The sequence below is a fragment of the Sesamum indicum genome, unplaced genomic scaffold (assembly GCF_000512975.1).
Source record: "Sesamum indicum cultivar Zhongzhi No. 13 unplaced genomic scaffold, S_indicum_v1.0 scaffold00165, whole genome shotgun sequence".
In the NCBI taxonomy this organism is placed as follows: domain Eukaryota; kingdom Viridiplantae; phylum Streptophyta; class Magnoliopsida; order Lamiales; family Pedaliaceae; genus Sesamum; species Sesamum indicum.
Window position 1 is genome coordinate 94,832 of NW_011628069.1, and position 18,882 is coordinate 113,713.

Genomic DNA, 18,882 nt, shown 5'->3' on the forward strand with positions numbered 1-18,882 from the left:
ATTACATAAATTGGACCATTAAGCTAGGTTGGTAGAGTTTGAATGTTGAAGGCCATGGCTGCAAAAGGGCTGATTCTGTACCTGCTAACAGCCTTCTCTTTGGCTCTTCTTTCTGTTCATTTCGTCACCAATTACTCAACGGACAACGGTACCGCAGAACCGTGGCTTCGTTCGTCGTCAAATTCTACCGTTTTGCTACGGAATTATGGGTCCGAAGCTAAAGTTTGGCCTGTGAGTTGTCTTCTTGTATCCGACTCTGTTTGCATGTGTATTTTAATGAATTCTAACAAGTTTTTCTCCTGTATTGCAGGAGTTGGAATTCAGCTGGAGGGTTGTATTGGCGACGGTAATCGGGTTCTTGGGGTCGGCCTGCGGGACGGTGGGCGGGGTTGGTGGCGGTGGCATTTTCGTGCCTGTGCTAAGTCTGATTATTGGCTTCGACACCAAGTCTGCGGCCGCTCTTTCCAAGTGTAAGAACGAAGTATATACACTACGGAATATGTGTTGCTGTGTGTGTTTTCTATGTCTTTAATCTCCCTTTAGTCGGAGGATTAGATTTAAAGCTAAGGTTACGAGCCCGAAAATTATGATTGAAGATTGAGTTTGTTTGATGTAATGGGTAATAATGCTACGCAGGTATGATAATGGGAGCGTCAGCATCATCGGTTTGGTACAACCTGCGGGTGCCCCATCCGTGCAGAGAAGTGCCGATAATTGACTATGATTTGGCTCTTTTGTTCCAGCCCATGCTCATGCTCGGCATCACCGTTGGTGTTGCATTGAGCGTCGTCTTCCCCTATTGGCTCATCACTGTCTTAATCATAATCTTGTTTTTAGGTATGGATTACTACGTTTTAGTAAGTGTGCTGAAGTTGATACGGATTTATGATATAATTGAGATATATATAACAGTACTATGGGGAATAACGAATGTCTCCGTATGTCGTGGACAGGGACTTCATCGAGGTCCTTTGGTAAGGCGATTGAGATGTGGAAGGACGAGACCGTTTTGAAGGTTTGTAGGACTTAACAACATAATTTTCAAGTTAGAGCGTAAAGTAGCTGTCGAAATGTTTGTAATATCTGGTCATGCCTGAAAATCAATAACCTTGGTTGCAGAAAGCCATGGATGAGAGACATATAACAGCTGATCCTCAATCAGAATGTAAGAAACTCATCAGGTTTTGAGGTATCTGTCCTAACATGAGAAGAAAACTGATTTCATCATCTGAGTAATGTTCTTGTTTTTCTTTTAATCAGTGATGCTTGATACCGATTATCAACTCTTGATTCCTCAAGAGCAGAAAACAACTCTGGTGAGCAGAATGTATTTCATCACCTCTCTTCTTTTTCTTCCTTAAATTTGTTGAAATTAATGTAACAGTTCCTTGTTCTACATGTCAGCAAATTATGAGGGACAACCTTAACATCAAGAGGATTTTGGTCCTGCTACTTGTCTGGATTTGCTTCTTGCTTCTTCAAGTCATCAAGGCAAGTCAATATTACACTATTTCCTGTCTCAACTTATACTACTAAAGCGACGAATCACATAATAAGATAATAACACTTGCAATATGATTGGTCTGGTGCGACCAAATCTGGTTTGTTTCAGATTTGCTTAATAGTTTCCAATCATTTAACACCAATGGTGGTGATTCACAGAATGAAACAAGAGCATGTAGCACACTGTACTGGATCCTCAACATCTTACAGGTACGTAAAGGTCCGTTTGTCTGAATTAACAAAAGTGATACAATCTCAGTTTCTCTCTGTTTTCATACTCTCAGTTCCCCGTTGCTCTTGCCGTTTTCGGGTATGAATGTGTTAAACTGTACAAGGAAAGCAAGAAGAGGAGAATGGCCGGAAATCCAGAACTGATATGTGAGGCGGCGATAGAATGGACCGCCGCCAATCTAGCCTTCTGTGCCCTTTGCGGCGTCGTCGGGGGCACCGTCGGCGGCCTGTTAGGTTCCGGCGGCGGTTTTGTTCTCGGGCCTCTTCTTCTGGAGATTGGTGTGATCCCACAGGTGCGGTCATTATGTCGTCTATGTTTCTTGATTTAGATAAAAATGTTACAATTATTTCATTGTTTTTTAGTTAGATACAGAATATTAATTAAATCTTCATATTTATGAAAATATAGCATTTTTTTCAATTCAAAAAAAAGAAGAAGAAAATATAGCATTTTCTATGTCCCATCAATATTCAATCTTGAGGGCGTGTTTGAGTTGGGTCTATGAGATTAAATTATTTTTTTTTGTCGAAATAACATTAAAAAATCATTAAATTCTGTAAATTAATAGTATCAAACAGATATTGGAATTTTGATCAAGAAATTAAAAGTGGTTATGGTTGAGGTCTCATGCACAAATTTAAAGTCATGGATTCAAATTCTATCGTATGTGCGTGTATTTGTCTGATTATAATTAAGTTTATTATAATATACTTTTGTTATTTTTAGTCATATTGATATATTAATTAATAATGATGTATAATTTCAGGTAGCTAGTGCGACAGCAACCTTTGTAATGATGTTCTCCTCATCTTTGTCAGTTGTGGAGTTTTATCTCCTCAAGAGATTTCCCATACCATATGGTAGGTCCTATTTCCTTTATTTTTTCAAAAGTAATTTCTCTATTTTTTAAATTTCAATTTAATAACACAGGATCCACGTGGAATATTTATTATTAAATTAAAAAATACAAAAAATTGAGAAAATTCCAAGATACATAGCTGAAAAAGACAACAATTAACTTGTGATGCAGCGTTGTACATGATGGGGGTGTCAATCTTGGCTGGTTTCTGGGGCCAATACTTGGTCAGAAACCTCATCACAATCCTCAAGAGGGCCTCCATCATTGTGTTCATCCTCTCCGGCGTCATTTTCGCCAGTGCTGTCACTATGGGTATATAATTCATTCAAATTAATCTGAATTCTTGTCAAAAAAATTTGTAAATTGTTGAGTTTGCCAAGTATAATTGTTCCTTCTTTGATGGGCAGGCATCGTAGGAATCCAGAAAAGCATCGATATGATAAACAAGCATGAGTTCATGGGATTTTTCGATTTTTGCAGCAGCCAATAGTCCCATTTGTGAACGTCGTTAAGAGGTAAAAAAAAATGTAAGAGTTATAGTCTATTGTACAACCAATGAGATAACGGTCAATGTGTTATTGACCTATCTATAAGTCGGTGATTGTTAGCTACCGCTAACATCGTTAAAACGAAAAATCTTTTATATCAATAAATCCGGGCTTGCAATGTTTGTTTTTAGAGCTTTTTATAAATATTGAAATTGCTTAAATTTTTAAATATTTTCTATCTTGAGAATGGGGAATTATAAATTTTCAAAAATAAAAGTGTGGAGTTCCGATACAAGACTCTATTCAAATCCATAAACATATTTTATTGGGCTTGACCTACGTATGATGCTCAATCAAGCACTGGGTCTGGATACGGGTATTGATACATAGCCCATACCCATTAAGCAGACATTATACTTGAACACTTATAGCCGATTCATCTTTTTGGAAAATGATTAACAAACTTCACTAATTGTTTCTTGTTTTATTTTTTTTAATAGGTTGAGAAATTTACGTCTGAACTCAATTTTTTGCCTATGCTAATAAAAAACGTGGTCCCACTTCATCCAAATGGTCTGATATAGCACCAACTCTAGTGACATGTGACCCTATTTTATTACAAATAATTTCAAATCTAGACAGCACTTAAAAAATAGTTACACTTTGCCTGTTTAGTTTAATTTCTACGCTGCCCAAAAGAAAAGTAAATTAGAGTATATCACTCGTTAAAATTTTTGATCTAATGATTAAGTAAGATTTAGTTTTCTTGAATAAGTATGAGATTTTAGGTTAAGATGTTTGACTTGACTGTTAAGTTCTCTTGAATATATATGAGATTATAAATTTGATGTAAGCAATGCATTTCATATTGATTGCAAACAAGAAGTATGAGTGTCTTATAAGCCTCAAGGGAGAGGAGGTCTTGGAATTTGTAAACCACTGATGCTCCTCGTTTGCAATCAATATGGGATATTTTTCTACATGAATTTATATCTAATTATGTGGGCATTTATATTATTTCACGTAAATTTATTACAATTTGTTGTTTCATTGTTATTATAAATTCGAATGATATGAGAAATGTGTCAGAGTAATAGTTTTTGTATCCTGAATTATAATAAAGTAAATAACCCTTCTATTTAAAAACAAGAACAGACAATATTGAGAAGATATTATCCAAATTATGTTTGACCAAATTAAATTAATTATAGAGCAAGTATAATATATTTATCATATTAGTGATCACTTTTCTTAAATTGTATTAACGACACATTAAACGTATTGTACTTATCATGTAATTGATTCAAATACGATCAAATTCAATTCGAGTTAGAATGTTCCGGGACGTCGGCAACATGGGCATGACCAAGGTTCAAGGACAGCAAAATTACAACACTAATTAAGTGAAATGAATTATTAGAATTCTTGAATGTTAAACATTAGCAACTACTAACTAGAAGTAGTCCAGAACCAGTAGAGTCTTCCTCTATGAGATCAACCAGCCCTCTGCCAGTTGGCTGCTGTTAATAATACTCTCCCTAGCTAGCTCCGAAAACTAAAACCTCAAATCTTGACCTACGTACGTACCCACTCCATTATCCTAACAACTCATCATCAATTCAGACTCAAGACAAGTTGTAACAGAGATATAAACAACAAACTAAGCAGCTAGTCATTAATTATAACTAACTAGTTCAAGGACAAGAAGGCGCAGCAGCAGCAGCCCAGTAGGGAGGCATCATCACTGGATTATTGTAGTCGTCGACGTTCAACCCGTAATTATTATTGCATTGATGATCTGCGTTGATCTGATGCAGGCTGTTTGTCGTGGTCGGAGGAGACGGGTCGTTGGAGGTCGGAATCGACGTGCTCTCCACTGTTTCTTCACCGGAGATGTCTGTGTAGCCTGTTGAGAGTACTTGCTTCTTCGCCAGGTGCTCCTTCAGTATTGCCCTCAGTGCCATGACCTAAACAATTATGTACAAAACCAAACGTATATGGTCAGCAGAAAACATATAATTTTACATCAAAAAACAATACTTTAGAAATTAATTGAAGAAATAATTACTATGTAAGTACACTAATTATAGGGGGAAATATTGCAACTTTAATTCTGTAAGTACAGCTGTGTCCATTTTAGTTCTAAATCCATTTTCATAATTAATTTTGTCCTATAATTTTAGAAAAATCTAGCTTCATTATGAATAAAAATGACCAGAATTTGCTAAAATAACTTGAAAAAGTGCACGTGACTAAATTAATTGAGTGCACTTTTCTAGCAATTTTTGGCTTTTGTTATTCTCAATATGCAATTTTTTTTATAAATTGACAAGAGGGATTCTCATAAAATCTAAAATTGTACTGTACAAGACTAAAATTACAATTTTTTCAATTACAGTGACATAGAATAACTAAATTAACTATTATGAAACTGAAAGTTTTATCTTGGTAGCTATCCATTCATACACAATATTGGAATTTGAAGTTTTGGGTACATTGACACTGAATTCTTGGACCTCCGAGAACTTAAACATGCTAACATAAATTAAATAACACAGGATCGAACGATGATTTAATGTCAGTGGGGAGACAGAAAAAAAAGCATTGTACGTAGCAGCAAATTGAATTTGATATCTATCCAACAATCGATGTGTTTGATCACCCAACCTTAAATAAATACACACACACATAGACACATAATGTCTGTCGTCTCATAAATACAGAAGCTGATGATGTCGCCGTACTATATCCAGAAAACGCAGAGAAGTAGCTTAATCAATTAATGTTCCATCTGAGCCACAGAGCAGTACGTACTAATCATTTTGCATGAGGTACTAACACCAACTGCAGGGAAACGCAATCAAGAACACACACAAACACACAGAGTCAAGTGGCCGATTGAATTTTTTATTACAATTCTTATTGTATCTTTTATTTCGTTTTATATATCCACAACGAGTGTGTAAAACTTTTACTTAGATAAAATTAATGATGTAGTATTACATAGGTAGTGTGTATATGTGGAATGAGAAAAATTTTAGTTTGGACCTAACTCGTTCAAACCTGAATAAATTATATGACAAGTGCAATATACTTGTCGTGTGAATGATGTACATTTCAGGAAAAGAAACTAATCATATAGCAAATGTGATACATTTGCTCTGTAATTGTTTAGTTCAAATAAAATTTTTTCATGAAACGAAATAGAATATGCAATACTAATTGTAATAGAAAATTCAATCATGTCCAGTCGCTGTACAAACGACATCATTTAAGCTACGTAGGAACGTACATACCTCCTGTTGCAGCTTCTGCTTGTCCCTGGAAACAGCGTCGTACTCCCTTTTAAGTGCGTCGTACAAGCGCTCGAGCTGCTTAGCCTTCCATCGAGCCCTCCGGTTCTGGAACCAGACAGCAATCTGTCGGGGCTGCAGCCCGAGTTCTTTGGCCAGTTTCATCTTCCTGTCGGGATCCAGCTTGATCTCCTCCTGGAAACTGTTCTCCAACGACTCCAACTGCTCGTTGCTCAGACGTTTCTTCTTCGGATCCTGCCCGAAATTGTGCATCATGCTGTTGTTCTTGTCCGCCAACGTTGGCAGCATTGCTTGTTGTGGGGTTGTCAGCATTGGCGGCTGCTTCATTTCTAGTACTACCCAAAAAAGCCCACAATTATTAGTTCAAATGAAATTAAGAAAGATTTTAATTAATAGTGCATGCCCCTGTCAATATTTGCATGAAGGGAAATTCTAATTCTAATCGAATTTGGTTTAAATTAAACCAATTATATAACAAGTGTAATATACTTATCATGTGATAGACGTACGTACAGTTTAAAAAAAAAAACCAAACACTTGACAAGAAAACCCTTCTTTCACAAGTTCATATTTAATAATATTTTTCAAAATCATAAAGTATTAAATTTAATTTTAAGAATAAGATTTCGAATTTCTTCCGGATAAGATAAAATTATAAAGTTTTTAAGATGTTACGAGAATAATTTTATAACTAGTAAAATCAATTAAAATTGAAATAATTTGTTAAAAATTTAAAAAATAAGTTAAGATCTCTCTATTTTTTATTTTCTTTTTTTGGAAGAAAACTTATAATCTACTGCCATCTTATTTCTGAATGTTATAGGAAGACTTTATCGAGCACTTTACAAATCTTATGAACTTTCAAAAAATATATAAAATATTCTGAGAAGTTTATAAGTTCATGTAAACGCTTTTTCTTAGTTTCGAATTCAAATAAGGCCTTGTTACAAATACATATATATACATGAGTTGAAACAAAATTCTACATCATCAACTCGTTCTACATTGAACTTTACGTACGTGTATATATATATATATATATATATATATGAATCCATGCAAGAACTCTAAGATAAACGAAATTACCTGGGAACTGGTCATAGTTAAAGTTGTAGTGAAAGTTGTAGGAATTCTCGACTGCTGCTGGTCGAGAAACAAAAGGGACTCTAAGATTACCGTTCCAATCCATGCTCTCTCTCTCTCTCTCTCTCTCTCTCTCTCTCTCTAAGTACGACAGATCACTCTGACAGTAAGACAGAAGTGGTGTTAGTTCCTTTCTGGTGCAAGAAGGTGATGATGGATGAATAGTTTGTAAGGTGGAGGGTTTTTAGTAAGTACTCTTGCAAGGGTTCTTCATCCCTTTACCGCTCTAACTTTTGATGCAACTAATAAATACTTGCAGCAGAAAAACAGTACTGTCTATGGTACTGTGTAAGAGAGATAGAAAGAGAGGGAGAGAGAGAGCGGTTAGTAGTAGTAGTAAAGGGGAAGATGAGATGATGTCGGTTGGAGGAGCAGAGGATTGGACTACCAATCAAATAGCGCCATCCAATCCCGACTTCAAATTTTAATTCAAATCAGATTTGATTATATTTGAATCAATTATAATATTATCTCTTTTATTGATTTTACTGTTGAAAAAATATTGTGCATATGTAAAAACATCACATTACATAACCCTTAATATTACATATGCACTGTATGTGATTTTTTTGACAAAAAACTTGGTCAAAAAATAATTATGAATTCAAAGTTATAAAGTTGAGATGTAAGTTGACACAAAAAAATTTAGATGTCAAAAGTATAAAAACGACCATAGTTCGAATGGCAAAATATAATTAGTCCTATTTTATAATACAAGAACTTTATTATGTTCGTTTCCTCAATGTTTCCCAATCAAGTCTTAGCCACCTTAAATATTAATGACATTATATACTTATAATGTAATATTCTGATTATATTTTTAGAATTTTACGCAAGTTGTATAATTTGATACAATTGTATGAGCGCCGTTATCTAAATTTCCGGACTGTGCAACTGCACTCGATGTCTGTGGACGTGTCAATTTAGAGATCCAATGAACTTGAGTTTACGACATTGTCACCTTATCATTCCCAAAACTCACACAAACTAAGGACAACAACTTCAAATATTTCAAAACCTATTAATCTATAAAATAGATATTTAATTGAACATATTATTTTTCATTTTGTCTTAATTTAATTTTTAAAAAAATTATTAATAATATAAATTCTATAACATTCGTAATCAGTAATGTATAACAACGGCAATTACATATATTAAATTGTTAATATACTGTGTTACTAATTAATATTGACAACAATTCAACACAATATGTTATCACAATCAAAATTATAAAAATTATTATTGTAATAAAATAAAAAAAAAATCTAAAGGCTGGAGCTTAGTCACATCAATCCTACAAAACGGTCAATCATGAGACTGAAGCCCCACCATCAACAAAAACGTTTTATTTTTCTAGAAATTCTTATACAGTCTAATATATTATAAAAACGGCCATAGTTATGTTAAAAAATATAATATAATTATTATATAATTGATCATCAACTGTTCTGAACTGAATGTCAATATTCGTTATAATCGATTCAAATTTGATTAAATACAATATGATGTGAGCTGAAATTGAAATAAAATGAAGAAGGTAGATAGGTGTAAATCATTTGGAGAAGAAATAATAGAGGTAGAGAACAAAAGTCAAACAAAATAATAGTGTGAGTTTGTTAAGACAAGAAGGGATAGGTAGGATTTAGAGGACAACATAGGATAGGAAGAGAGAGAGATAGATAGATGGTGTAGGGATTTAGGCATGAATTACGCGCCGATCCCTATTCTAATTTCTAGTCTTTGCTGTTCGAATTTTAGGGCTTTCTATTCAATTTTTGAGGACCCTCTTTACTATTAGGGATAATGATCCCATTTTCACTTCAATTACCTAACACCACCCCCATTCCTATACAATGATCAAATATAATTAATATTGTATTTCGATAAAAGGGTTTGAATTTGAAACAAATATCGAAGATAAATATTAAATGGTTTTATATTAAATGCGTTCAAGTTCATCGCAATGTCATAAAAATTAGTACATCTAAAGTAAGAATCCAAGAATTTGAATTTCTTTTCATGATATATATGAATTATTTGATTAAATTCAAAAAATTTATTATTATAGATCGAAATCCCTAATTTCAAATCCGATGTAAAAGGATTTCGACACAATGAATACTTGAGTGTTGAGATTTATAGATTTTCTTAAATATATATATAGTTGTTTAACATTTTTTTATCGAAAAAAAAAGTTGTAGAGATAATTTCTAAAAGATCTCTTCATATTACAACCATCCATCAAAATATTTAGGGCTAAAATAAGTTTTCTTGAAATTTAGCATAATTAAGAATACATTCTCGTTGTTTAAAGCATTATCAATACCCTATGATGTTTGATGAAATTATGTAATTTTTGGGCGAATGGCTAATTGCCCACTTTGCCCTTTCTTTTTTAAAAATTGGATAAGGTGGATGAAAAAATTTAAAAATTTATAAATAAATTCTCCGCTCAGTCCATAAATTTTTGTTTATAATAAGTAAAATTATAATTTATAGCTCACAAGGGCATTTCAACTGTCATCACAAAAAATTAAATGAAAAAACTAACAGGGAATACCAGATTAGCAGTTGTGGGACGACCGTCACAGTCAGGAGGTATTAATAATTTTTCAAAAAATGAGGAAATATTTATGAATCTGTCTTATCTTTTTTCAAGTTACCCAAACATTTACCATTACAGTGTGTGTAACAAGAGATATTACAGAATCACACATGATTTTCGGAATACCATCAAAACATCAAAGATATAATTGAAAAAAAGAATGAAAAATCTTGACTATTGTTGTTTTGACATAAGTATTATCTTGTTAAAGAATTTAGGGCAAATTTGATTTAATGTAATTAGGGTAGTGAATTTAGAATTGCAATAATTAGGATAGGAAATATTTAAAAGAAAGAGTGAGGGAACATAATTAAATAAATGAGAAAAGAGTTGGATTTGAAGGAAAGTGGTTTAGAACCATATATAGATAAAACCAATAAACAATAGCTCCAATAATTTCAATGCTCTAATTAAGAGAAGTAAATTGTTTTGTCACTCCCACAGCTCAGTTTATTAATGAAATTTATGGTGTTCTTCAAATTTGCAGATGCATGCGTCATCTACTCATCAAAATTAAACCCCCCAAGATAAAATAAAATTCAAAAAACAAAGAGAGAGAGAGAGAATAATGATAGCAACTTGGGTAGTGTATTTTAATTTTTTTCCTACACAAATATTACTCCTCAACTCCCATCTCGGAAACAATTAAGACAAAAGTAAGAGCAACTATGTGCATAATGAGAAGGGACCAAGTAAATTTATGGTTGTCTTTTTACCCATATAGATATGCATTTTGTTACAAAAATGGGAAGGCGGAGGTGATATTTACATGCCCGTTGAGGAGGATTGCGACTGCACTTTGCGTGCAGGCCGATGTTTCCTATAGTAATCGGCACGGGAATGAATGAACGTCTTGACAAGAATTCAAACCCAAGTGTGACAACATTGAATCTGCAAGAACCGGTTAGAATACAAATATTGGATAAGTAAACTTGCATTTGTTGTGAAAAAGTTCACTGAACTTGATACCTCCTTACAGAACTCGTTCTCTAGACAAATTAAACAACGTTGTCTCAAAAATCTATCCAGAGAGTACAAGGACAACGAGGGCGGCAGAAGCGCCGTCTAGAATGAAATACAGAGGAATGGGCCCCTAAAGAGTTCAATGAATGCATAGTTTCACTATGGAACCACACCAACAATTTCATAAATAACGCAGACTTTACTAAATGTGGGAGTAGTACAAACTCCCAACCACCAACGACATACTCCGGTCGATACAGTTGCAGCCTCATAAAAGTCAGCAACACTCGGCATCAATGTTCAAGGGTCTGTGCTAACGGTTTCCTCAGGCCTGGAAATATGTTTTTTACTGAGTTGAAGAAGATTCAAGAACTACATTTACTCACTGAAAACCTATCTGTAGGTCTCTGGTTTTGAGGGGGTCGAGACAGCAAGTGTCACTTTAATGTTTATTGTGAGAGATATTCAAATTAAGAGATGCTCGTTGAATGCAACCATCTCTCCAGTGCAATAAAGTCAGAAACAGAGTACAGTGGCAGAGAGGAAAATAGCAGATTAAATCTGGCAGAGAACTAACATAAGATGATAGAAAAGAATCATCAACTCTTTACAAGCATTTTCATGTTAAATCAGCACAAAGTATTTTGAATCAGAAAAATGTTCTACAGCACAGTGATCCAGTCTGGATTTGAGGATAAACAATACACAGGAAACTTAAACACAGCCACACAGATCATTTCACCAGGTTTCCAATAAAGACAGCAAAAAGCATGGATAAATTTCCTCAATGATGTTAGAAATTTCCACCTAAAACTGTCGATATTAAACAAAATTGTTTTGAGCTTTAGAGCAAAACCAGTATTTCTTCTTCTCCTCATCCCATCTATCATACAAGTATCATTATAGTAATGGAGGTGACTCTAATAAGTACCGGTTTCTGAACTCTTAACCTTATTCAATTGCATACATGCACTTGCATGAACAGCCTCAGCCATAAATTAGATCTCTCTGCTCAACGCTCAAGCAATATGCATCCCAAGCTAAGAAAGTGAATCATAGTTGATAAAATCTCCAGTTGATAAGAAAGTAACTGCATTATGTTCACCAGACATGCTCCTGTAAGTAAGATATGGCAGCAGAATATCTAAGAACTGTAAGCAGCAAGCCACAATTACTGACCACTTAAAGAGAACGTTAAAGAGATTGCATTTAGAGTCATTCATTGGGGTGATTTGAATTGAAAAAGAAGACGAAATAAAAGTTAAGGAGGACGTAGAGAACAGATATCTTCAATAGAACAAGTGTAAAATGACTAGCTAACAACACATATCAACTCATGTGCCTCAGCAAAGGAGAAACGGCACTAGGATCAGATCAAATTTAGAAGGTTTCTGTATACATTACATCCAAGCGTTCATCTTTTGGAAAAGTAAAATTGGTGCTCGTATCTCTGATAACAATCAAGTATACAGTTGAACCTATCTCAGTCGCATCTCATTGAAAAATCAACACGCTCAATGTGCTTGGCAACAAAACAAACAGTATAATTAGACAGATTTTTATTGATTTCTGCAAAAGATATGAGAGACAAAACTGCATCTATTACAGAACCACAAAAGAATTACATGGACAGAGGATACATACCGACAGCAAAAACAATCTAGATGAAATCCTCCAAGTACCAATGCTTATCAGAAGCATAAGCCGTATTGACAAAACCCCATATAGAACAAAGGAACACAAACAGCACTATTACTTCAAAACCCCTCTTCTTCTACGTTCTTTCAACTCAACTGGAATAATTGATACAGAATCAACACAAAGTCCTCCCTTGGAATGTGTACAGTCAATCTGTTTCATTGAAAATCTCACTTCGGTTTCAGGATCTGATTTGCTGACAATGAATTCACCCACCTTGTACTCTATCCAACAACCACGCTTGTAACTCCCATTAGCATCATCTTGATGTATATCATCTAAGAAGCACTCATGTGACGCTTGCTGGCCATCTGAAGTAGAAAATTCAAATCGCACGGGCTTGATATCCCATCCATGAGTATGATCAAAATTCGAAACACGGCGTCCGAGTCTTTTGGAAAATCGTCCAAGATGAATCCTAAATGACAAAGTATATATGTCTGGTGGAAAAGGGAATTTTACCACGCCATCAACTTCAAACCACCATATTTGCTGCAAATAGGCTACAACGTTAAATCTGCAAGAAAGGAGTGGCATAAAGGGCTAATTCCATACTCCATACTCAGCACCAATCACTTCCAAATTAAGAATATTAATAAACAAATGCAAGCTGGTTGAATTGGCGGGTTGGTTGTAATATTGCAGCATTATCTGTAGTATTTGACAGACATGCAGGGAAAATGCAAGTTTCAGTATAGGCATGTAAGTCAGTTTATTAGATTGTAACAGTACAAGTAACCTCCACAAGAACATTAATCGCAAACGTCCACAAACATCATGAAGTTTCAAGTACCATGTAGGTTACTTAATGGCCACCTCACACAGCTGAGGTATAACAGCCCTCTGCATGCAGGACAACTTTCAGTAATTTATCGTCATGCGAAGTTGGGCAAAATGGTAATGACTGAAAGAACTACTTCTACTAATACGTTCCACACCAAGAAAAAATGAATATAAAGAATAAGTTTACAAACACAATATATAGCATGCCTATACTACATTTGAACTTTTATGATACCATGGTCCGTGGATAGAAAAAGGCAGAGAGACCCGTTTTGCTTCATCTGATTTGAAAAAAAAAAAACTAAAAAGACAAATGTCAAGTGCTTAGAAACAATTCTCCCAGTGTCATCATATCAATGAATAAACTCTTCAATTTAAGCTGTGAGACCTTGTTTTCTTATTAAGTTATAGGACTCTAATAGTTTCTTGGACTATCGATCTGAAGGCAAAGTCAGAATGCCAACCATTGAACTTTGTGCATTAAGGCTGATAAGTCGGAAAACTTACCGACCAGAGCAACTCTGGTACACCAAACCTAACAGCTGACAATATAGCCACCTCTAACCTTTATTTATATATTTTTGAAAAGTCATATCCTAGAAATTCACTATATGCCATACTTATACTACCAAAACCATGAGTTTTGTATGATGAAAAGCTGCATCACGCGTTGGTTGTATAGTAACAGCAAGTACTAAAAGGGACTGCATTTATACACAATGCAGTCCATTACGGTGAGAGACATTAGATAGCATTAATTTCATATCTAAATCTGAATAATATCAGATCTTAAAGAAAGAATAAACAAAATTATAAAGTGACTTCAAAGTAATGGACACCTTTACAGAACTGAGTCATAAATTATGCCACTGAATCCAGAATCCAGAACAATACACCAATATTTCTGCAACTTCTAGGATGCCAGTTCTTGCATGATAAGAATGTTTCACTTCTAATTGATGCAGAGTACCACCCTAGAATGTTGATCATCCTCATACTACTGCCATGTTGAGAACCCTACACACATCAAATCTCAATCTAGTACTCTCAGAGGCTGCTCCATGCCAGTTGTCATATGGGCTGGCAGAAGCCCTAAAAATTGAAATGCTTGGATCAAGATTGCTTGAGTAAGCCTTATGCAAACCTCTTTCCTCTAAATGAACAATTAACATTTTCAAAGATTAACTAACTTTTTCAATTGCTTTATATTGACTTTATTAATAAACTCAAGAATATAAAAAATATCATAGATCTTGAAATTTTACACAATTTTAGATGGATCATAGAGCAACTTCACATAATTCTTTCCCTTCACATAGCTCCAAAATAATTCCAGTCACACACTTTGTTATCCAATTCAACAATGCCTACAATATTTGGAAAATAGTTGAAATAGGACAGCCATCTGAAACCTCAAATACCAATTGCCTGTAGTTCTTAACAATTTACTACTTCCAAATTCCCAACATTATCAGATAATGAAAATACTGCAGAAAACCAGCCATTGAAATTAAGGAAAAGAAATTCAATCTGAGGGTACATCAACAGGACAGCTTGTCCAATATTTCCTTTTCAGGATTAACAGGTCCATATAATAGGAAGAAGGTGAAGTTTTCTTGATCAACATCATACTTGCATTGCACAAACACAACCCAGCAACAATTACGCACATCATAAAAATTTGTACTGAATTTTTCAATGTAAATTCAAATAAGATTACTTAGAATATAATCATATCGAAAACCAATTAGAAGGTCTTGACACCATTCGATAATAACATGTCACAGATGAGGGGATATTTACTGGCATCAGGCACAACAAGAAAACTAACCTCGATTCTTCTGTTCGAACCCAATTCCAATATCTCCTGTCCTCAATGCCTGTTATTGCCATTGCTTTGGCTGATATCGACATGCAAACTCTCCCAGTAAATCTGTCCACCCATACCACCTGCAGTTGTTCCTCGTAAAATGAGAAGTATATTTAATAGGATAAAGTGAAAATGTAATCTGAAAATGCATAAAATTCTTATTTTCCGCTTAATAAGCTAACAGAAAATTATTTAACCAGATCCTTTGATTCCATTGAGCAAGTAACCTACCTCAGGAACTTAAGGATTTAAAGGAACAAGATGGCTAGGCAATTTGAAATGTCAAATTTTGACAATTTCAGGAGTACATGTTTAACAAAAATAAAAGTTCAACACTTTCACAGAATCCAACTGCACTCAATAATTGAACACGATAAGTTTCCTATGATCACCCGTACCAGCCAAAAAAAACCCAAAAACAACTTAAAAATTATATCTGGGAAAATGTGGACTTCGTTCCAACAGTACATTTCAATTAAAAATGAAGAATTCAACCAACATGCTAATGCATCCTTAACGAAAAAGAGAGGTAAAGAATAGTAAACGTAAAAGCATCCTCAAATTAAATTCTGAAACAGTCGAAAAAAGAGGGAGCAACAACTAAAATTTCGAACTGTAACAAATCGAGCAGCGCAAAGATTCAAGTCAATCCAACAGCAGAAAATTAACTGATTGAAAAACCCCAGAGGGAAAATCAGTGTAAATCAATTTATACTAACATACATAAAAAATAAGTCTAGGAGAGGGAAGATTTTTCAAGAACATACCTTGTTGCCGTCGTCAAAGGGAAGAGGGCGGGAGAGGAGGGCAAAGATGTCTTTTTTGGAGAGGTTTTGATATACATCGGGATGGGAGAGGAGGTGGAGGAGGAGGTGGTAATTGGAAGGAAGCTTGGCCTCCCAAACGGCGTCGGATGAAGCGGCGCCACGGAAGGCGCGGTTGAGCCGGGCCAGGTTGCATATCTCCGGCGGCGTAAGATAGAGAAACACACACGCCACACAGCTCTCCGGTATATCCCCTAGACCCGGCCCCCCGTTTCCGGTCCCATTCTCGGTCAAATTGGACAATGATGCTCCCATATACACCTATTGTATGTCTAACTACTGCTTCAGCTTTTCTTTCTTCCTAGAAAATATCCCACCGTCGGCGGCGGCGGTGGTGCGACACCGTAAGGGTGAGGGACGAGTAGAGAGCGAAAGAGAATTTTGTTTTTCTGACTGCACTAGTGCTCCGCCATTACTTTTTTGTTTTGTGCGTATTCTCTCTCTCTCTCTCTCTCTCTCTCTCTCTCCCCTATTTTCTATTATAAATAAATGTTGTCCACTGACCACTGTTCACAACTCAATTTCGCTTTTTCTAATTCATAATTCAAAAATAAAAAGACTTTAACTTTTTCTTAATTATTTAAAATTGTAAAAAGTATTATTTTTTTTAAATGGGTACTAAAAATAATTTTATTTTACTACTTAAAAATAGTAATATACTCATTTTTGACAAAATACCACTTATTTTAGAGTAAAATTTGCTTAATTTCACGAGTTGTGATATTAATAACAAACTAGCAATTTAGCACATTCGATATTTGTGTATAATTAATTATTTTATTATTTTTTCTGAACTAAATGTAATTAATAGATAAACAAAATAATTAATCAGAACTAATATTATAAATTAATTTAAAATGTGTATGAATAATAAATTAATTAATTAAAAGAAACAATTATTTCTACAGTAATAAATATATCAAAGGTATTATTAATTCTAGATGTCTCCCTCTTAATTAATAAATAGTATAGATTAATATACGAATTTTATCATGTTATGTTAATTAATTTACCAACATTACTGAAAAAATTAAATTGATACATGAATTCTGAATTGCTCTAATTTTTTTAGCATTACATTGATTAAAAGAATATATTAATATTATTGAAAATAAATTACACAAGTTAAATATAATAAGACAAACACTCACATAAAATACGATAAATTCATACGCACACCCCATGGGGAGGGGGCGTTGCTGGTCCAGTAGGGCGGCAAATTTTGCACCAGAAAGAAGAACCACCGTCGGAGAAGGTGGTGAAAATGGCGAAAGAAGAAGAAGAGCACCTTCATTTTTTTTTTTTAATACTATCTTTTGAAATTGGGATGTGAGATTATAATTTTACGCAGCCATAAATCCACCATGAGGTGCGTGTATTCATGCAGAAGGAATATTATATTTTCACTCGTCTGAAAGTGTAAAAAGAAGCAATGCACAATAAAGTACAAAGAATTGGTGGTCGTGTTAACTTATCTTTTTTTTGTGAAAGCATAAAAAATATATTCAATAATAAGTATTATATCACGAAAGTATGGAAACAATAAATGAAAATAAATCATACAACTTCCCCTAATAAGAATTCGAAACTTGTAAATATTATAAAAACACGAGTTTATTTAAATAAGTATTAACATTTGATATATTCAAACATAATAATTTGATATATCGGATCTACTAAAAAAGAAAGAAAGAAGACATTAATAAATTTGAAAGCGTAGTTGACACTGACGCATAGGCTGAGTTGAAGTGTTGGTACCAAAATTCAAGACATGATTTGTCAAACCACAAGTTTTGAGAAGATCTGTATTTTTGCATCAAATTTCAAAGCAAGACCAAAACCTTATAAAGCTGTTATTCGGACAGCAAAGGCCAATGTCATTTCGTGCGAGCGCAACCCTCCAAACTGGTCAAACTCACTTTACATGCACAAAAGAAAGATACGTTCACGTTCTTTTTGCTATTTGTGTCGTGGGAGTGCATACATGAATATATATATATATAAATGGGATTATTGAGAGATAATTGGAATTTTCTTTTTAATTAATTTATCCATTTAAATACTCGTTGTTATATCGACAGACACTACTATTGATGATATGCAATTCATTTCAAGCCGTTGAACAGTTCAAGCGTCACGTTTCGACTGTAGTCCCATTGTATTATTTAACGAACGTATCGTTGCAACACAAGATATCACTATTAGTGTTGTACGGTTTGAATTTTTAAAATATTTAATGGTCCAAAAGTCGTATTTCACATGTTGTTCGTTAAAAAAATAATTATTTTAAATAAAATGGGGTGGTTTTGGGAGCAATATAATAGTTGTTATTTATTAATAAAGTTTAGTTTAAATAATATTAGGAGATGCAAACAAATTACCGACCAGCTTTTCAGCAGATGGAACAGAATAATGCACCTCCCCCGGTTTAATTCTCCACTACATGGAACAAAATCTTCACCTTTTACTTTTATTTCCCCCCCCCCCCCCCCCAACTTTTGACCTTTCACCTAATCAACCCAAATCTTAGGGGCAGGAGGAGAATAAAGTGACCCTCAATTGGTAAAATAAACAATTTTACATATTTTACCCTTTTT

At 34.2% G+C, this 18,882-nt stretch overlaps 3 protein-coding genes across 5 annotated transcripts; 1 reads left to right on the top strand and 2 right to left on the bottom strand.

Annotated features, from left to right (window-relative positions):
- LOC105179547 (sulfite exporter TauE/SafE family protein 4) lies at window positions 1-3,264 on the top strand. Its single transcript, XM_011103198.2, has 12 exons — window positions 1-231; window positions 311-470; window positions 637-837; window positions 954-1,015; window positions 1,120-1,165; window positions 1,261-1,316; window positions 1,405-1,491; window positions 1,663-1,713; window positions 1,788-2,027; window positions 2,502-2,595; window positions 2,766-2,906; window positions 3,002-3,264. Exons 1-12 carry the CDS (start codon window positions 43-45, stop codon window positions 3,082-3,084), a joined length of 1,410 nt encoding a protein of 469 aa, XP_011101500.2. The 5' UTR covers window positions 1-42; the 3' UTR covers window positions 3,085-3,264.
- A 1,189-nt stretch (window positions 3,265-4,453) lies between these two features.
- LOC105179548 (putative homeobox-leucine zipper protein ATHB-51) lies at window positions 4,454-7,793 on the bottom strand. 2 transcript variants are annotated; one of them, XM_020691351.1, is made up of 3 exons: window positions 7,483-7,793; window positions 6,379-6,725; window positions 4,454-5,049 (listed from the first exon to the last, which is right to left on the bottom strand). In XM_020691351.1, the coding sequence occupies exons 1-3, from the start codon at window positions 7,583-7,585 to the stop codon at window positions 4,777-4,779; spliced, it is 723 nt and encodes a 240-aa protein (XP_020547010.1). In that variant the 5' UTR covers window positions 7,586-7,793; the 3' UTR covers window positions 4,454-4,776. The 2 variants fall into 2 exon arrangements, with proteins under 2 accessions (XP_020547010.1, XP_011101501.1); XM_011103199.2 differs by having other exon boundaries at window positions 6,379-6,731.
- Window positions 7,794-11,833: 4,040 nt separating this feature from the next.
- On the bottom strand, window positions 11,834-16,740 carry LOC105179521 (F-box protein PP2-A15). 2 transcript variants are annotated; one of them, XR_849301.2, is made up of 4 exons: window positions 16,229-16,740; window positions 15,423-15,541; window positions 12,755-13,325; window positions 11,834-12,226 (listed from the first exon to the last, which is right to left on the bottom strand). XR_849301.2 is itself a non-coding variant. In XM_011103173.2 (3 exons), exons 1-3 carry the CDS (start codon window positions 16,538-16,540, stop codon window positions 12,863-12,865), a joined length of 894 nt encoding a protein of 297 aa, XP_011101475.1. In that variant the 5' UTR covers window positions 16,541-16,740; the 3' UTR covers window positions 12,483-12,862. The 2 variants fall into 2 exon arrangements, 1 of the variants encoding a protein (XP_011101475.1); XM_011103173.2 differs by lacking the exon at window positions 11,834-12,226 and having other exon boundaries at window positions 12,483-13,325.
- Between the last annotated feature and the right edge of the window lie 2,142 nt (window positions 16,741-18,882).